The 15,366-nt window shown below is 54.1% G+C and overlaps 1 protein-coding gene across 1 annotated transcript in view; it reads right to left on the bottom strand.

Moving 5' to 3' along the window:
• The window catches only part of FARP1 (FERM, ARH/RhoGEF and pleckstrin domain protein 1), a 295,681-nt gene that overhangs the window by 3,877 nt on the left and 276,438 nt on the right, over nt 1-15,366 (bottom strand). Inside the window, 8 exon segments of the mRNA XM_030313031.1 lie at nt 3,784-3,950; nt 4,487-4,599; nt 4,675-4,757; nt 5,403-5,492; nt 5,689-5,757; nt 10,094-10,224; nt 13,200-13,418; nt 13,421-13,436. Of these exon segments, the coding sequence (XP_030168891.1) occupies nt 3,784-3,950; nt 4,487-4,599; nt 4,675-4,757; nt 5,403-5,492; nt 5,689-5,757; nt 10,094-10,224; nt 13,200-13,418; nt 13,421-13,436 (888 nt within the window).

The raw sequence follows: 15,366 nt of genomic DNA, 5'->3' as shown, positions 1-15,366 counted from the left end.
ATGTGTCCTGGCAGGGGGCCGCCTGTGACTCCCCGGAGCTGAAGGAAGAGTAACCATGGGTACGGAGGGGCGTTGCGCGGCCGTCCTGCCCGAACTCTCTAGCTCTGAGGCCCCGGTGGAGGAGCCCCCACGCCGCTGCAGCAGGACACAGGCTGCGCAGCCCCACGGGCTGTGCCAGGACACTGAGAAGGCCTGCTGCTCGTTACTGGGGAGACTAAAGCAGGAAAGGATGCTGGGCACAGTCCCACAGTTGTGTGTCAAATGGGCAAATTACTACATTTAAGAAAAATTTGGGGCGCCTGGGTGGCGCAGTCGGTTAAGCGTCCGACTTCAGCCAGGTCACGATCTCGCGGTCCGGGAGTTCGAGCCCCGCGTCAGGCTCTGGGCTGATGGCTCGGAGCCTGGAGCCTGTTTCTGATTCTGGGTCTCCCTCTCTCTCTGCCCCTCCCCCGTTCATGCTCTGTCTCTCGCTGTCCCAAAAATAAACAAACATTGAAAAAAAAATTAAAAAAAAAATTTATAAATATACCTGAGTCTGCGTTATTCTATTCCTCTGGTACTCTTCCTATAAAACATTATTAAATGACCTATATAAGCAAGGTCCCCGCGGCAGCAGGAGAGAGAAGTGTAAACGTCTCTGCCCTCGAGTGGCTCACAGTCTGATGGGGAGACTGACTCAGGGTGAAAGGAGGTGGAAAGAGCCCACCCGGGACTTAGCTGACCCGAGGGGGACACTGCAAACAGCAGGGGTGCCCGATAGAGCTCCCCATCCCCCCGCATCACTCGGTCCGGCTGCCATCCAGCCATGGGCAGAAAGTGACAAGAACACAGGGTATTGGGAATTACAGGCAGAACTGGGGAGCATCACACATGATTACACGTCACCCGGAGGCAAGGAGGGAGCGCACCGGCCTTCTACTGAACCCAGTTCTTCCAGCTGTTGGCGTCCAGAAGATCTCCTAACGCCGGTCCTGCAGCGTGTACACGCCTTGCCCCAATTCTAGGCAGGTCCACGGGGAGGTGCTAACTTCCCACGGCCACCTTTCTGGAACATGCCACGTTCAGACTCTCTGAAAGCTCCCTGCTGTCCTAGTGGCCCCTGTGGTCACGAACTGCACTCAAAGTCCTCTCCCCGTGGCTTCACTTGGGTACACGTCTGTCTCCTCAGGTCACATGGCCCCGAAACTCTGCCACCTTTTCTCTGACACTGCTCTCTAGAGGCTGAACCCACTGGGGCAGATGACTCAGGTCTGCCTCCAACGTGGGCCAGTCCCCTTCTGCTGCCTTTACTGGGCAGGACAACATCTGTGACCCAGACGCCCTGTTTCCTCACTTTCACAGTGGCCCCCTCTCCTGGACTCCCCCAATCCCCAGTGGAGGGAAGGTCTCTGCTCTGCCCTCTTCCTGGCTCACATCACTGCTCAGTCTTTATTCCGGACCGGATTGTGTCTCCTGCAAAGATAGGTTCAAATCCAAAGCCCTGGTACCTGTGGACGTGACCTGATTTGGAAATAGCGTAGGTGTGGATGTCAAGGTGAAGATGAGGTCGTACTGGGGTAGGGTGGGGCCCTGATGTGGTAACCGGCGTCTTTTTTATAACACACACTGGGGAGACCTCCAGGTGGGATGGAGGCAGGGGTGACGCATCTACCAGCCAAGAAACACCCAAGGAGTTCTGGCCGTTCCTGGGGCTGGAGCCTCCCTCGGCTTCCAGCACCACGAGGGACGAACTTCCCATTAACCAGTCCGTGGCAACGTGTTCTGGCAGCCCGGCAAGCCCACAGAGACCCTCCCCCCATCCCACGGATCCCCCGTCAGTGCTGTCCCTTCCATCCTGGTCCTCCCCTGCATCCAGACTGCCCACCCCTCCCCAGGCCTCCGGCACCTGCCAACTCCAGTCTAGGACACGAGAACGCTCCACTGGCCTTCCTACGTGGACCACCCCCATCCCGCATGCTCCTGGCTTGCCCGTAACCCTGCGGGTACGCCCGGCACACCTTGCCTTCCCCAGCTGTCCCCAGGATACGTCTCCACCTGCACGGGTCCTACAGGAGATGGGACGGGAAGAGGTTCCGGGCATGGGGCTCAGCAACCGTCAGGAGGGGAACGAACTGCCTGCTCCCCGCCCCCATCACCCAGTGGGATCAGAGGACCTGGGAGAAGTGGGGGGGGGGGGGCACGTGCCTGGCACCGAAGGGGCCCATCACAGACACTAAACTGATGCCATGTGCCCGTGGCGAGGCCGGGGGCACCTGCAGAGGAACAGACCAGCCAATTCCATGAGTATTCAGCCCACATTACCGCTCCTTAAACCCACACGCCCAGGGGCTGTGGCTGCTGCCAGACTTCCTCAAAGGGCCAGATGGTGTATAGTGAGGCTCGTCAGGCAAAATCAGATACGTGTAGTAGCCATTTGAAAACGTCCAAGCCCGGGGCGCCTGGGTGGCTCAGTCGGTTAAGCGTCCGACTTCGGCTCAGGTCACGATCTCGCGGTCCGTGAGTTCAAGCCCCGCGTCGGGCTCTGGGCTGATGGCTCAGAGCCTGGAGCCTGTTTCCGATTCTGTGTCTCCCTCTCTCTCTGCCCCTCCCCCGTTCATGCTCTGTCTCTCTCTGTCCCAAAAATAAATAAACGTTGAAAAAAAAAAAATTAAAAACGTCCAAGCCCGTTCTCAGTTCCTGCGCTGCGAACAGCCAAGGGGGGGCGGGGCCGGCCTGAGGGCCGCTTTGCTGACCGGGTTCTGTACGCTCACCTGACGACACACACGGGACTGCGGCTGCGCAGGCCCGTCACCCCGAAGAGCTGGCCTTGAGGAGGTGTCCGGGCCCCCGGGACCCACCTGACTCCAGTGTCTGCTGCGCCTGAGCGGCCTAAGTGCCTCCAGGGCTTAAAAAGGGGGCTCCAATCCTACCAACCTCCCACGCTTCGTCCTGCCCACACCCCGCGGAGGTCCGTCTAAAGTGGCGCCAAGACCACCCCTCGGTGACGCACCTCCGCCAGCTTCCCTGGACCCGCTGGACAGACTCGATTTCCTTCCCGCTCCGGGGAGAATTCTCCAGCCCCACAGTGGGAAGGGGGCCGGGCAGGAGGACCAAGTCCGGCCCTGTGGGGTCGAAGGAGAGGGGACGTCCGCTGCCAGCCAACAGGAGGGCCTGGGCCTCGGACGTGTTCTCTTGAGGACGTGTTCAGACAGGCGCGGGTTTCAGGACACTCTCTGTGGCAGGGAACTCCACAAAAGCAGCTCTGTGGAGCCGTGAAGGTCACTTCCGGAGAACAATCCCAGACAGTCCCCACAGACTAGCCATCAAGAAGGGTTTGGCACGTCCCCAACACTGTTGCTTCAAAAAGCAAAACAAACCGCCGTTCTCGGCCCACAGCCTCCCGGGACATTTTCTCGGGCCAGGCCCGTTTGGGAATTCAGTTTTCGGGTTTAACAAGATACTCCGGCGCCTCTGCTAGATGGCACCCCCGGAAGCAGGTTTGGGGGCAGCAGCCCGGCATCGAAGGGGACCGTGTGCCGTGTCCCAGGGTTTCGTCCGTGAACCGCGCCCCACATGGCCCTGGCTGGCACCAGCTTTCTGACCCCACTGCCTCCCTGGACACCTGCCTGGGGGGACGGGGGGTTCCCGGCACCTGCTCCCCGCCCGCGCCGGGGCCTCTGTCCACACGCCGGTGCGCATGGATAGCGGCCGCCCCACAGCCAGCTCCACCAGAGGAGGGACGGCGCGGCGACGGCCTGGAGAACGAGAACGAGAACGACCGAGCACTGCGCGGGCGGCCCGTACCTCCACGGCGACGCTGAAGTCCACCATGGACACGCTGGTGTTGCGGTGCCAGCACACGTGCACCATGGTGTTGCCGCGGTGCGGGGCCTGGCGCTCCAGCGACGTGCGCGACGCGCTCAGGTCGTCCTCCGACTCCTGGTCGGCCACCGCGGCCTCATCGGGGGACTCTGTGGGAGGCGGCAAAAGGCAGCGCTTCAGACATCTGCTGGCCAGGAAAGGGACCCCTTGGGGACCCTCCCCAGTGCTGAGTGGGACTGGACGGCCTGGGGCACTCCCCTGGGGATCCCCGTGCGCCCCCAGAGAAGGAAGCCACGGTAGCAGCCATCTCTTGTCGGGGTCCCACCCCAGGTGTGCGTGCCGTGGAGCCCCTAACACACTTGAGCGCTGGGGTTGGGGTTCTCTCCCTGCACGCGGACCTTCTGGACCACGAGCCGCTGTGCCGGCCCAGAAGAGAGGACTTCCCTGCTCCCTCGCACTGTTCCCAGGGGTTTTTTTTACTCTTAAGAACTGGAAGTTCCTTGATTATTAGCTTTAAACACAAATGTCAACCACAGATAGGAGCCCACCTGGTGGGGTGATTTTTAAGTGCAGCGGGATACCCTCCCTCCATCAGCCAGAGCTGTCCCCCGCACTCCCCGGCGGCTAGTGCCTGGAGGTGACACGCCCAGGGGGGCACCAGGGAAGCCTCTCCCTCCACACTCACTGTGGTCGGGGGGGCTGCTGGCCAGGAACTCGGGAGTGGGGCCACTGCTTTTCTCTGCCAAGTCGATGGCCATTTGTATATCCTCGACCCACTTTTCCATCTCGGATCTAGAGCTGAAGAAGAGGCAGACGTCAGGTCTTCAGACCACAGCAGGTGGAAGGAGAAGCAGGTGAGAGGTCAGGAGTTACCTGGCCGCCACGACGAGGGACTGTCGCTGGCCCCGCAGGGTCAGGCAGTGGGGGACACCCCACTCGTCTTCGCTTTCCTCTATCTGTGGGATGAGTGTGCAGAATGTTACTGCCAGAGGCAGGGGGACACGCGGTGCATTTCCAAACGTTTGCTAAACTGGCTACAGCTCAGAGGAACCATGTCCGAAAAATCACATTCAGAACACCAAAAGTGTTTTTGTTTTTTTTGTTTTTTTGGTTGAGCCCATAAACTTCCTTTCATCCAACCACTGAGGGGAGTGAGAGTTTAAGCCAGGGAAATAATCCTGGGCAGACTGGCATTCTGTCTGCATCTGCCAAACAAGGGTCACAGATCATGGAGACCTGTCCACTGGCACATGTCTGGGGAAAGACAGATGGCTGCTCGATTGGGTGGGGGCTCCGCCTTTCCATGTGGATGGAGAGAGAGGATGGTCTTTCAGGGCCCCCAGCGCCAGGCAAGAAGAAGTAAAAGGCAGATTCAGACCTCATGGCCACGTCAGCTCGCTTCCTCACTTGATTCTAGAAGAAACGTACGCAGGCATCCTGTATGCGGGACGAGCCATGTCCTGAGCCCCTCTTGGGGAACCCGAACAAGGCCCAAGGTGCCTTCCTCACGTTATGGGCTCCTGCTCCCGTTATCGGGCCTGAGAACTGCCTGCAGCCCGCAGGGCGGGGCCCCCGATCTCATGCCCACGGCGCATACTCACAGTCATGCCGTAGAGCGGGAGCTGCCCATGCACTTTAAACTGATTCGAGGCCGTCAGCCCCCTGCTCGTGTACAGCAAGACGTCGTTGAACTGGAGGAGCAAGGACAAGTGCGGATGAGACGGGCGGGCCGCACTGAAACAGCAGGTGCCCAGAGCAGGTTTTCGGAACCTCCCCGGCAACTCACTGGTCTCGGCAGCTCCGGTCTGAGCAGCACAGGCTGCTCCTCCCTCCTCCCAGGTGGCCCAGGGCCAGCCCGGGACCCCACCAACGGCCATCAGCACTCACCAGGAAAAACATGCGTTGCTGGAGCCCCTTGCCAGAGAGCTTGCTGAGGCTGCCCAGGCGGATGAATTCCTGCGGACGAAACAGACCCCGAGGCTCGGCTGGGAGCACGCACACCTGCGTCCACACGGAGACTGTGGCTGCCTCGTGCTAGGGTCCCCGTCCCGGCGCAAACTATAGCGGTCGTGGTTACAGTTTACTGAATGCCGTGCTGAGCTCCTGTCCTTCCCAGGAGCCCACGAGGCAGGGACGACGGTCAGTTCCACTCGCAGAGAAAGCAGTGCTCAGAGGCCCCCTTGCGAGCCTGGGACTCTGCCCGTAATCCCCAGGCCCCGGGTTTCCAGCTGCGAGGGGAGGGGACAGGGGCCACAGAGTGGCAGCAGGGGGCTGGGGAGATAGATGAGCCACAGGAGAGTAAGGGACAGAGAACCTGCTCCATGACTCAGCTCTGGTTCTTAGAAACAAGTGAACTGTGTTCTGGGATCAAACAAGAAGCGGCAAATGGGTGTCAGGAACTCCTCCCCCCAAGACTAATAAGCCCCAGAGGCCATGCGTCATTTGGGGCACTTAAAACCCCACAAAACTATTTTTTAAATTGTGATAAAATACACATAAAATGTACCATTTGTGACCTTTATGCACTCAGCATACCCACTACTCCTCTAGGTGGGGAAATTTTCATCACCCAAGAGGAAACTCCGCGCCCGATCAGTGGTCACTCTCCCTCTCCCCTTTCCCCAGCACCTGGCTCCCACCAATCTGTCTTCTTTCTTTATGGATTTGCCTATTTGGATATTTCATGTAAACTGAATCTTGTCATATGTGACCTTTTGTGTGTCTGGCTTCACTCACTTCTCCTGTCTTCAAGTTCCATCCACACTGTAGTATGTACCAGAACTTCCCTCCTTCCTGGGGCTATTTTGTCATATGGACATATCACATTGTGTTTATATGCTCACCAGAGGGATGATGGACATTCATGTTCAAGTGTTTAACACCCGTGTCAGTTCTGGGTCTACATGGAGGACCGGAATGGCTGGGTCATGGGGAAATTCTATGGCTAACTTATTAAGGAACCGCCTAACTTCTCCGTAGTGTTGCTTCTAAAATGTGGCTGCAGGTCCGTTAACATTTTTCCGGCGGGGTCTCTGTCCCCTTCCCTTGGATATGGGTGGGCTGGGGACTGATCTGACCAACAGAGTGTGGAACAGACACTATGTGACTTCCAAGACTAGGTCATAAAACCACAAGTGGCCTACGCTTTGTCCCTGGGAACACTTGCTCATGGAGCCCTGAGCTGCACACAGAAGAAGGAGCACGCTGAACGCAGGGTCGGCCAGCAAGGCCTCTCATGGATGGGCTCTGTGGTGCATGGTCCCAGCTGAGCCTCCAGAGGTCCCTGCCAGGTGTCCGCCTTGAACCCTCCAGACTAACCCATCTGGGACCCCCGTCAATGTCACAGGGAGCAGAAGAATCACCTGGCTGAACCCTGTCCAACTGCTGACTCATAAAACCATGACATACACTGAAAAGTTGTTTCCAGCCAAGGAGTACTGGAGTAGTTTGTTACTTAGCAACAGATTTCTAGAGCACCTGCCAGCAGCTTTCTCTGTGCTCACGGCAGCTAATGAGCCAAGGACTTGGCCAACTCATTTTGATCCTATAGACTTTTGCACAGCCTGATTCAATGCTCTGTTTTTTATGAAATGTGGATCAAAGACCGTGTCTGCCCACAATTTAACGGATGTGTTTTGGGGACCAACAAAGGAACACATAATAAATCCCTTCAGGACCCCAGGATGGATGCTGTCGGACATCAACAAGGCAATACGAGGAGATGATGTCTGGGGGGCTGCTTTCATCACCGAAAGGCGGTGAGAGCGGGATGGGGGCCCTAACCTGCTCTCCTGCCGCACATTTGGAACACATGCGTCTCCCAACAAATCTTGAGGGAGCTCAGCTGTTGCCTGTGTGAGACACAGGGTGGCCTGGGACACTCACTGCAAAAAAGACAAGGGAGCACGTCTGCATGTCTGGCAGGCCTCAGCGGCACGGAGCAGAAGGGCTGTGGACTCAGACGTCAGTGTCTGGGGCTGGAGACCGAAAAGGTCTCGCGCCTAGAATTTTTTTTAAACCACAGAAGAGGGTGGGGGAAAAGGCCCCTAATGTCCTTAAGAGCGAGCTGCTTCCTTCTGGAGGGAAATCCAGTCCACATCTGTGAGTTTTAACCAAACGAAGCCCCCCCACCCCCCACCCCTCCAGTCCCTGCTGCTCTACCGGGAAGGCGGCCCACAGCACATTGTTCTATGGGGGGGGGGGGGGGTTCGCGGCTGACTCAGGCCCAAAGTGTGCTGTGGCATTTCTGTCTCAGGGAAAACGCCTGCCCTCCTGGACGTGGTGCAATCTCAGGCTGACCCCTGTAGGAGGGTGAGCAGAATTACGCCGAACGCCAAGCTAGGAATCACACTGCCACTGCGTGTAGCCCAGGGGGCGTCTCCAAAATTATGTGCTCACGTTCAAATCTCAATTTTTAAAATTCTACCTATAGACAAACCAGAGCCTTCCCCCCCACCCCTTAAGTTCTTTGGTAATTTAAATTAATGATAATCAATTAGCTTTGGTACATGGAATGATACCCCATTTTAGAACTTGTTCCCCTGAAGGCCTGTGACTCCCTCCTTCCCGAGGCTGGTTGATGGACACAAGAATATGGAAATAAAGCGGTTACCTTTATAAGCAATAATGACCTCTATTTATTTATTAAAAAAACTTTTTAAAATAATTGTTTACTTTTGAAAGAGAGAGAGCAGGGGAGGGCAGAGAGAGAGGGAGACAGGGAATCCAAAGCAAGCTCTGTACTGACAACTCAGAGCCTGACGTGGGGCTCGAACCCACGAACCGTGAGATCATGACCTGAGCCGAAGTCGGATGCTTAACCGACTGAGCCACCCAGGTGCCCCAGCTATCTATTTTAGAACATCCAAAGTTAAGAAAAAAATCATACTGAGTCCAGTGGCCTTTACTAAGGCTTCTGCGTGGATGGGTAAACGTGGTCATTGTGTGCTGAGGCCTGGGAGAATGTTCTCACCAGCAGAGCTGAAGTAAATCCCCACTTTCACCGCCCCCTCCTCCCCCGGCATTTACCACATACACCTGTTCTGACAATCTTTCACAAACAGTTTTTCGGTCAGTCTTGTCATTAGGCTCCCTGGCAGAAACACCCAGACACACACGGGGTTCCCTCATCTTCCCTGCCTTACAGACTTCAAGTCTCCGGGGCAGCTGCCTGTCGGACAAGACTGAAAGCCCCCGGCAAACCAGACACGGCACCTGTCTGAAGACTAAGGCAGATACGCGGCAGATCAAAGACGCTAAAATTTTCTCTGGAACCTGGGTGATGTGAACTTTGAAATGGAGGAGCCCTAGAGATAAAGAGCCCATGGAGAGAGTTGATGAGTTGTACCCCCTAATATCTTTGATCCCTGGGCAATGATTGTATCCTGGGAAAAGAACTGAAAGCAGGCTGCTATGTGTTTTCACATTCCCCTCGGCCTGGAAGGAGCGTGTGTGCCCCACGAGGCCCCACTTCACTGTGGGTGGCCTACGTTTCATGAAGGGTGCTGGGTAGGTGAACGTTAATGGCCTAAATGAATGTGCATCTCTCCTAGGATCACGTTTTGGCTAAAATGTTATTTTAATTCTGAATTAAAATCATATTATGCACAGAAAATTGCATCTTTTAAAAATTCTTTTCATACATACGGAACTTATGTGGTTTTGTGCACGAATTTTCCTCTGCCTTTGTATCCCCATTCTACCCGATTGTTTTAAAAAAGTATTTTTCGGGGTGCCTGGGTGCCTCAGTCGGTTAAGTGTCTGACTTCGGCTCAGGTCACGATCGCACGGTTTGTGGGTTTGAGCCCCACGTTGAGCTCTGTGTTGAACACCTGCTCAGAGCCTGGAGCCTGCTTTGGATTCTGTGTCTCCCTTTCTCTCTGCCCCTCCCCCACTCGTGCTCTGTCCCTCAAAAATAAATAAATGTAAAAAAAAAAAATTAAACAAGTATTGCTCCTTGGCTTCCGTTTTCATTTACCTAACTTTAAAAAAGTAAAATAAGATGTCTCCAATCCTGTCAGAATACGGTAGGAAAAAAGTAAATTAGCAAATCAACCAGGAAGGAGAAAAAGGAGGTCATAGCCTTGCTTTATCTCCTTCTGACCCAAAATTGGGGAGTGATAGTAACGCTGTCATGTTCAAGGCATTGTCCCAACTGTCTCACAGCTGGAAGGAAGCCATTTCACTCAGAAGGGGGAGATCTTAAACTGGAGAGCCCGTATTCAAAAGGTTCAAATTTAAGTCACTTAAACACTGCCTTTCTGGCTTCACCTCTAACAGCTTGCTTACTTACCCTTCCCGGAATCACAAGATTGTCGATGCCAATCAAGTCTTTCTTGAGTTCATGCAGCTTCTGGAAATTCTCCATCTTGATCATCGTACCGTGAAGCTGTGCCACCATTTCAGTAACCTCTGCCAGAGCAGCTGACCAAGGGAACAGAACCGGAAATGGCAGCATTAATGGCGGACGAGGGTCTGTTTTCCCATCAGACTTCTGGGGGGGATATCCTCCAGTAGACGCCCTAAGATAGAGGCTGTCCTTCTAGGAGAAAACACTGCTATTTCTAATAAAAATCTCTAACAAATAAAAATTTGCAATATGAATTTATTTGCTTGAGTTTCCCCAAAACATCTTGGAAACGAAAATGGCCCCTTTGTGGCTATGTGGTGGATAGCTGTCTTTCCACTGGAATCACTTGGCACAGAGGGGATCGCAGTGGAATACGAACTAGAATTTTGTCCTCAGGGCACAAGTTTCTATCCACCTCCTGTTACCTGGGAAGGACAGAGAGGATAGAGAGGCCACAGAAAAATCTGGGGCAGACAGGGGATCTTTCTGTGAGAGAGTCTCCTTGATAGTGTGACGCTTCTGGGCAACTAACATTCCAGCACACCCCAGTCCTTCCTTCTGCAGAAATCACATTTTGCCAAGACGGTTGTGAAGAATGACGGCAGAAGGAAGCTGGAGTTTGCACTCATGAGAGGGTCTTCCCTACACTGGGAGGCATCTGATCTGGAAAAGGAGCTCCTGTCCCCTTAGGACACATTTGGGTGACATGTAAACCCACAGTAGCTATTTAGGTATTTTTGTCAAGCAATACTTGTCAACTGAACGCCAGTCTTCAGAACACTAAACACCTCCTCGCCCCCAGCACTTCAACATTGGAAGGGAAGCGATCCTTGCTTTCTCCCTGGGGATGCAAATTAAATTCTTCCCGGCTTATCACAGAATGCCTTGTCCCAGCCTTAGTGACAAAACCCAGGACTTGCTCAATCTTCAGACATTTACTGGCCAGCTTAGTCCAATAAACAGTCACGGGGCACTGAATGCTTAGTGGGGGGGGGGGGGGTTACTGAGGAGGCTCTAAGAGGAAAAAGATGGCACCCCAGTCCCTGAGCGCTCATGGGGAGGCATCTCGAGAATGGCTCTTGGCACACTACATCCCTCACGAGTAGTAAACATATACCCCCAGCCTTTTCACAACCATGCTACCTTAGGTCTTAAGCTAGGTAACCAATGCTTTTTCCATTTAGTTGTCAACCACAGACTTTTTTTTTTTTTTTTTTTTACTGGGGATTGTTCTGTAAAATGCCAGCTGGGCAAGCCAGCCAAGGACAGTACATGTGGAATGAAAGATGTCCTTCACCTTTCTGGCTGATCTAGACATACAATTCTAAGTCCTCCCACCCGGGTGTGGCCAACTGGCAACTGCTATATAAGACAAGGTAGGCGGGTGGAGAGGGTCACCCGACCTCGAGGGTCAGGCGCAACCTCCAGGCTCCTAGGAGGAGGAACCCTGTGCCAGGAGAGGGCAAGTAGTGGCAGTAACGACTCCAAGCAGAGGCAACAGACTATACCGAGGTGCAGAGGCACAAAGCACCATGGTCTTAAAGACTAACGACCTATGTGTGACAAACCAAAACCACATCACCAGCCATTTCTGTCCCCTTCCGTGAACTGCCAATGTCTTCGTCATTTCACCAAAACTTCTCTGGGGTTATCTTTCAAGAAATGAACCTGTACGATTCCTCTACATATCCTACATACCAAAGGACTGACTTTCTGCAACAAGCCCCCGTCTCCATTTCCTTCCTTGAAGCCCTTCCTATCTTCCCTTTGCTCGTGACTGCGGTCTTCTGGGGTTTATGAGACCCCACGGGATCTGAGCCTGCTTACTTTGGCAGTCTCAGTTCTGCTGCGATCCTCTGAGTTCCACACAGAACTTCTACTTTCTGGGGTGTTCCCACAGTCTCTGTTCCCCTTGGACCTCTGTACGTGCCGTTCCCAGCTTCATACTGCACACCCTCCTCCCCAACTGGGAAGACTCCTGTTTATACCTCAGCTGTAAAGATAAGATATCCTTTCCCGCAGAGAGCTCCCCCTAAGCCCTGAAGGCCAGGTCAGATCACAGGGCAGTCACTGTCCAGGTGTCTTCCCCTCTGTGCCCACCCGCGGGTCCCATGCGTGGGGGCCACACTTTCAAATGCCCAATACACAGCAGGTGCTCGATGTTGTTCGGGGGCCAGGTCAGGAAGTTTTGACGGTAGCCCGAGGGAATCTGGTGTTACCCAGGTTTTAAACAAAACAGTAAGAGGTGCATTTAGAAAAAGAGAACGCAGATGGGAGGCGTTTATAATAAGAGAGAGATAGCAGTGGTCCAGGTATCTTATCTGTAAAGTGGGGAAACAATATTTATCGTGGCTGGAGTTGTTGGTTATTAAAGGAGTCAAGGTGTTAATATTGGTAAGATACCTGGCCCAGGGCTGAGCGAGCGACAGTGGGTAATATCATCATGACAGAAGGATAGGATGGTCAAGCATGTGGGCTCTGGGTTTAGGTTCCAAGTCATTTGCTTTCTAGCTGTGTGACTCTGGGCATGTTCCTTAACCTCTCTGGTCTCAGTAGCCTCTATATGTAAAATGAGCTCACCCCTGCCTTTTGTAGGCTGGTCATGAAAATTATGAGTCAATACAGGTGAGGCGCTTCTTTTTGTTTTTGAGAGAGAGAGAGCAAGTGAGCAGGGGGAGACAGAGAGAGACAGAATGAATCAGGTGAGGTGCTTCTTAAGGTGACTGGCACATGACAGATGCCCAGCGGCAATTAGCTGAAGCACTTATTACTGGCTGTTTTCCGTAGCTGATCCCAAGAGGGTCAAAGGTTTCAACCACCTAGGGAGAGGGATGCTTCCTAGTGGGGTGGGGGAGCCGACTCTAAATGGACCTTCCCCAGGGTTCTTTGCGCGAAACTACCCAGGACCAAAGGAGGAGAGAGGTCCTAATGACCGTTATCACTTCCGTTATGGAAAGACCAAGAGGTAACAGAAAGCGCTGGGCCCTGTGCTAAAAAGCAGCACGCGCCCCCCCCCCCACGTGATCGCAAGGCCCCGCCCCTCGCTCACCGCGACAGTCCCTGAAGTCGGCGTGGCTGGGCGGGTGGTGCTTGCACAGGCGCTCCAGGACCTGCTTGTAGTGCATGAGCCGGTGTAGCGGGCGCAGGAGGAAGGTGTTGAGCGGCAGGTAGCACACCTTCTGCAGCTCGAAGTCTCTGCACAGGCTCTCCAGCCGCCGCGAGCTCCTGATGCCCGTCTCCAGCGCCTCCAAAGCTTCACTGTGCTTCACAGGTGAGCCGCCAGTTGCTGGTGGGGGCGAGACACGAGCACACACGCGTTCCACCGGGCCCGACTCTCAGAAGTGAACATCACCCTGGCCTTTCGTGGCTTCCTTTCATTCTACTTCGAGCTTTCCCATTCGCTATTGATTTCATTATTTCCGTTAGACTCTCGGGATGAAGAAAAAACCTCTAGGGAAGCATTATGCGTTTTAATTGGCATAGGAGACGTATATGCCATATTAGAGGTGAGGGCTGGCAAAACTGAGGGGAATTAATAGACAGGAGCTCCTTCAGAGGGCTGTGCTTTCCTTCTAAATGTCAGGAAGAGCCCAGGGGCCAATTCAATAGGTGTCATATAGTTACAGCTACGCATTTCTGTTAAACTCCTCCCCTTCTGCTTCTCAGTAAGGAAGCATCTGCCATGAGCCACCTGCCCTGCTCCCATTCCAGAGCGCTGGGTGAGAATTAGACACAGAGCCTACTCTATTGGGGGTCTGACAAAGATACTTACTTGACCATCTTTTCTACAGGCTCTGAGGCTTCTCCTTGACTGGTCTGGGAGCTTCCTTATGAAAAGCCAGTTTTAGCAAAAATCCTACTAAGCCTAACTGGAACCCCCGGCCCTTGACGTCTGGCCACCCTTGACATTGGGTTCCTCATCTCTTACCATCCCCAGGTGATGTGCGATCACCTTGTCTTCAGCAAAGAATCCTGTCTGGTTGGTTCAGCCAGAACCCGATTTATCTCCGATGTTTCCTCTTTGTACCTTTCCATCCTCTGACCCCCACCCCGCCCCTTGGCTAGAAGTCCCCGCTTGCCCACGCTGTATTCAGAGTTGAGCCCAGTCTCTCTCCCCCACAGCAGTGGACCCTAGCCAGTCCCAATGGTCCTGAATAAAGTCTGCTTTACTATATTTAACACATGCTGTTGAATATTCCCTTCCTGTAATAGCTGGTGGTAGAGACTGACGAGGGTAAGAGGATAGAGGGTTTGAGAATAGAGCATTAAAGGAGGAATTAAGTCCTTACGGGAGGTGGGGAATCGCAAGGTAAGGGTAGATTCCCTTACCTTACAGGTAAGGGTAACAAGATGGCACAAGAACATCCAGGACAAGAGAACAGCAGTTGTCCTCAAGACTTCCTTCCCGGAGTGGGCTTGCCGTCCATGTGCAGCCCACCCCACATCTGCATTTCCACGCTCCCCAAAGGCTTCACAAAGAGCCTGAAACGCGGTGAGTCCAGGTGGAAACCCAACACCGCCTGCCTCAAGTGGGGCCGCCCCGTGATTCTGTAACCTCAGGATGGATGCCGCCACCAGCCGGTTATCCAGGACGGAAAAACAGGAAAACATTCCGGATTCCATTTTTTTTTTTTTAATCCTTCACCAAGTCCTTCTGATTCTACCTCCTTAAAACGTCAAGGCTGTTACCATCTTTCTCTGCACAGTCACTGCCCTGGTTCTGGCTTTGTGTCCCCCCGCCCCCAACCCCAACCTACTGTGGTGGTGTCTCCATCGGGACCTCTGCCTCCACGCCTCACCCCTCCACGCCTCCAGAGTCCTCAGCAGGGCACAGGGGCCCTTAGGATATAACCCTCCCCCCCTCCACTGTGCTTCTTGCCACCTCACCCCAGGTGAGCAACCTGAACAACCTACACTTGACTGCCCGGCTCATGCCCAGAGCCTCTGCACGTGACACGCCCCTTAGGAGCCCTGCCCGGCCTTCAGCAACCCCCTCAACACCCACCCGCCTCCCTCAGTTAGGGACTCCTCTATCTTCTGTACTTCTGCTGTATGTGTCCATCTCAGCCCTTGTCACGTGGTGTCCCCTGCTGGGTTTAGTGACTACTTTTATTTTGAAATACAGATTCATAGGAGCTTACACAGGAATGTACAGGAGGTCCTGCCTGCACCCAGCCTCCCCAGGGCTAACATCTCGTGTAACTATAGCACAACAA

The sequence above is a fragment of the Lynx canadensis genome, chromosome A1, assembly GCF_007474595.2.
Source record: "Lynx canadensis isolate LIC74 chromosome A1, mLynCan4.pri.v2, whole genome shotgun sequence".
NCBI lineage: Eukaryota > Metazoa > Chordata > Mammalia > Carnivora > Felidae > Lynx > Lynx canadensis.
Note: the sequence above shows the minus strand (reverse complement) of the source record. Positions and strands in the feature narration are given on the sequence as shown.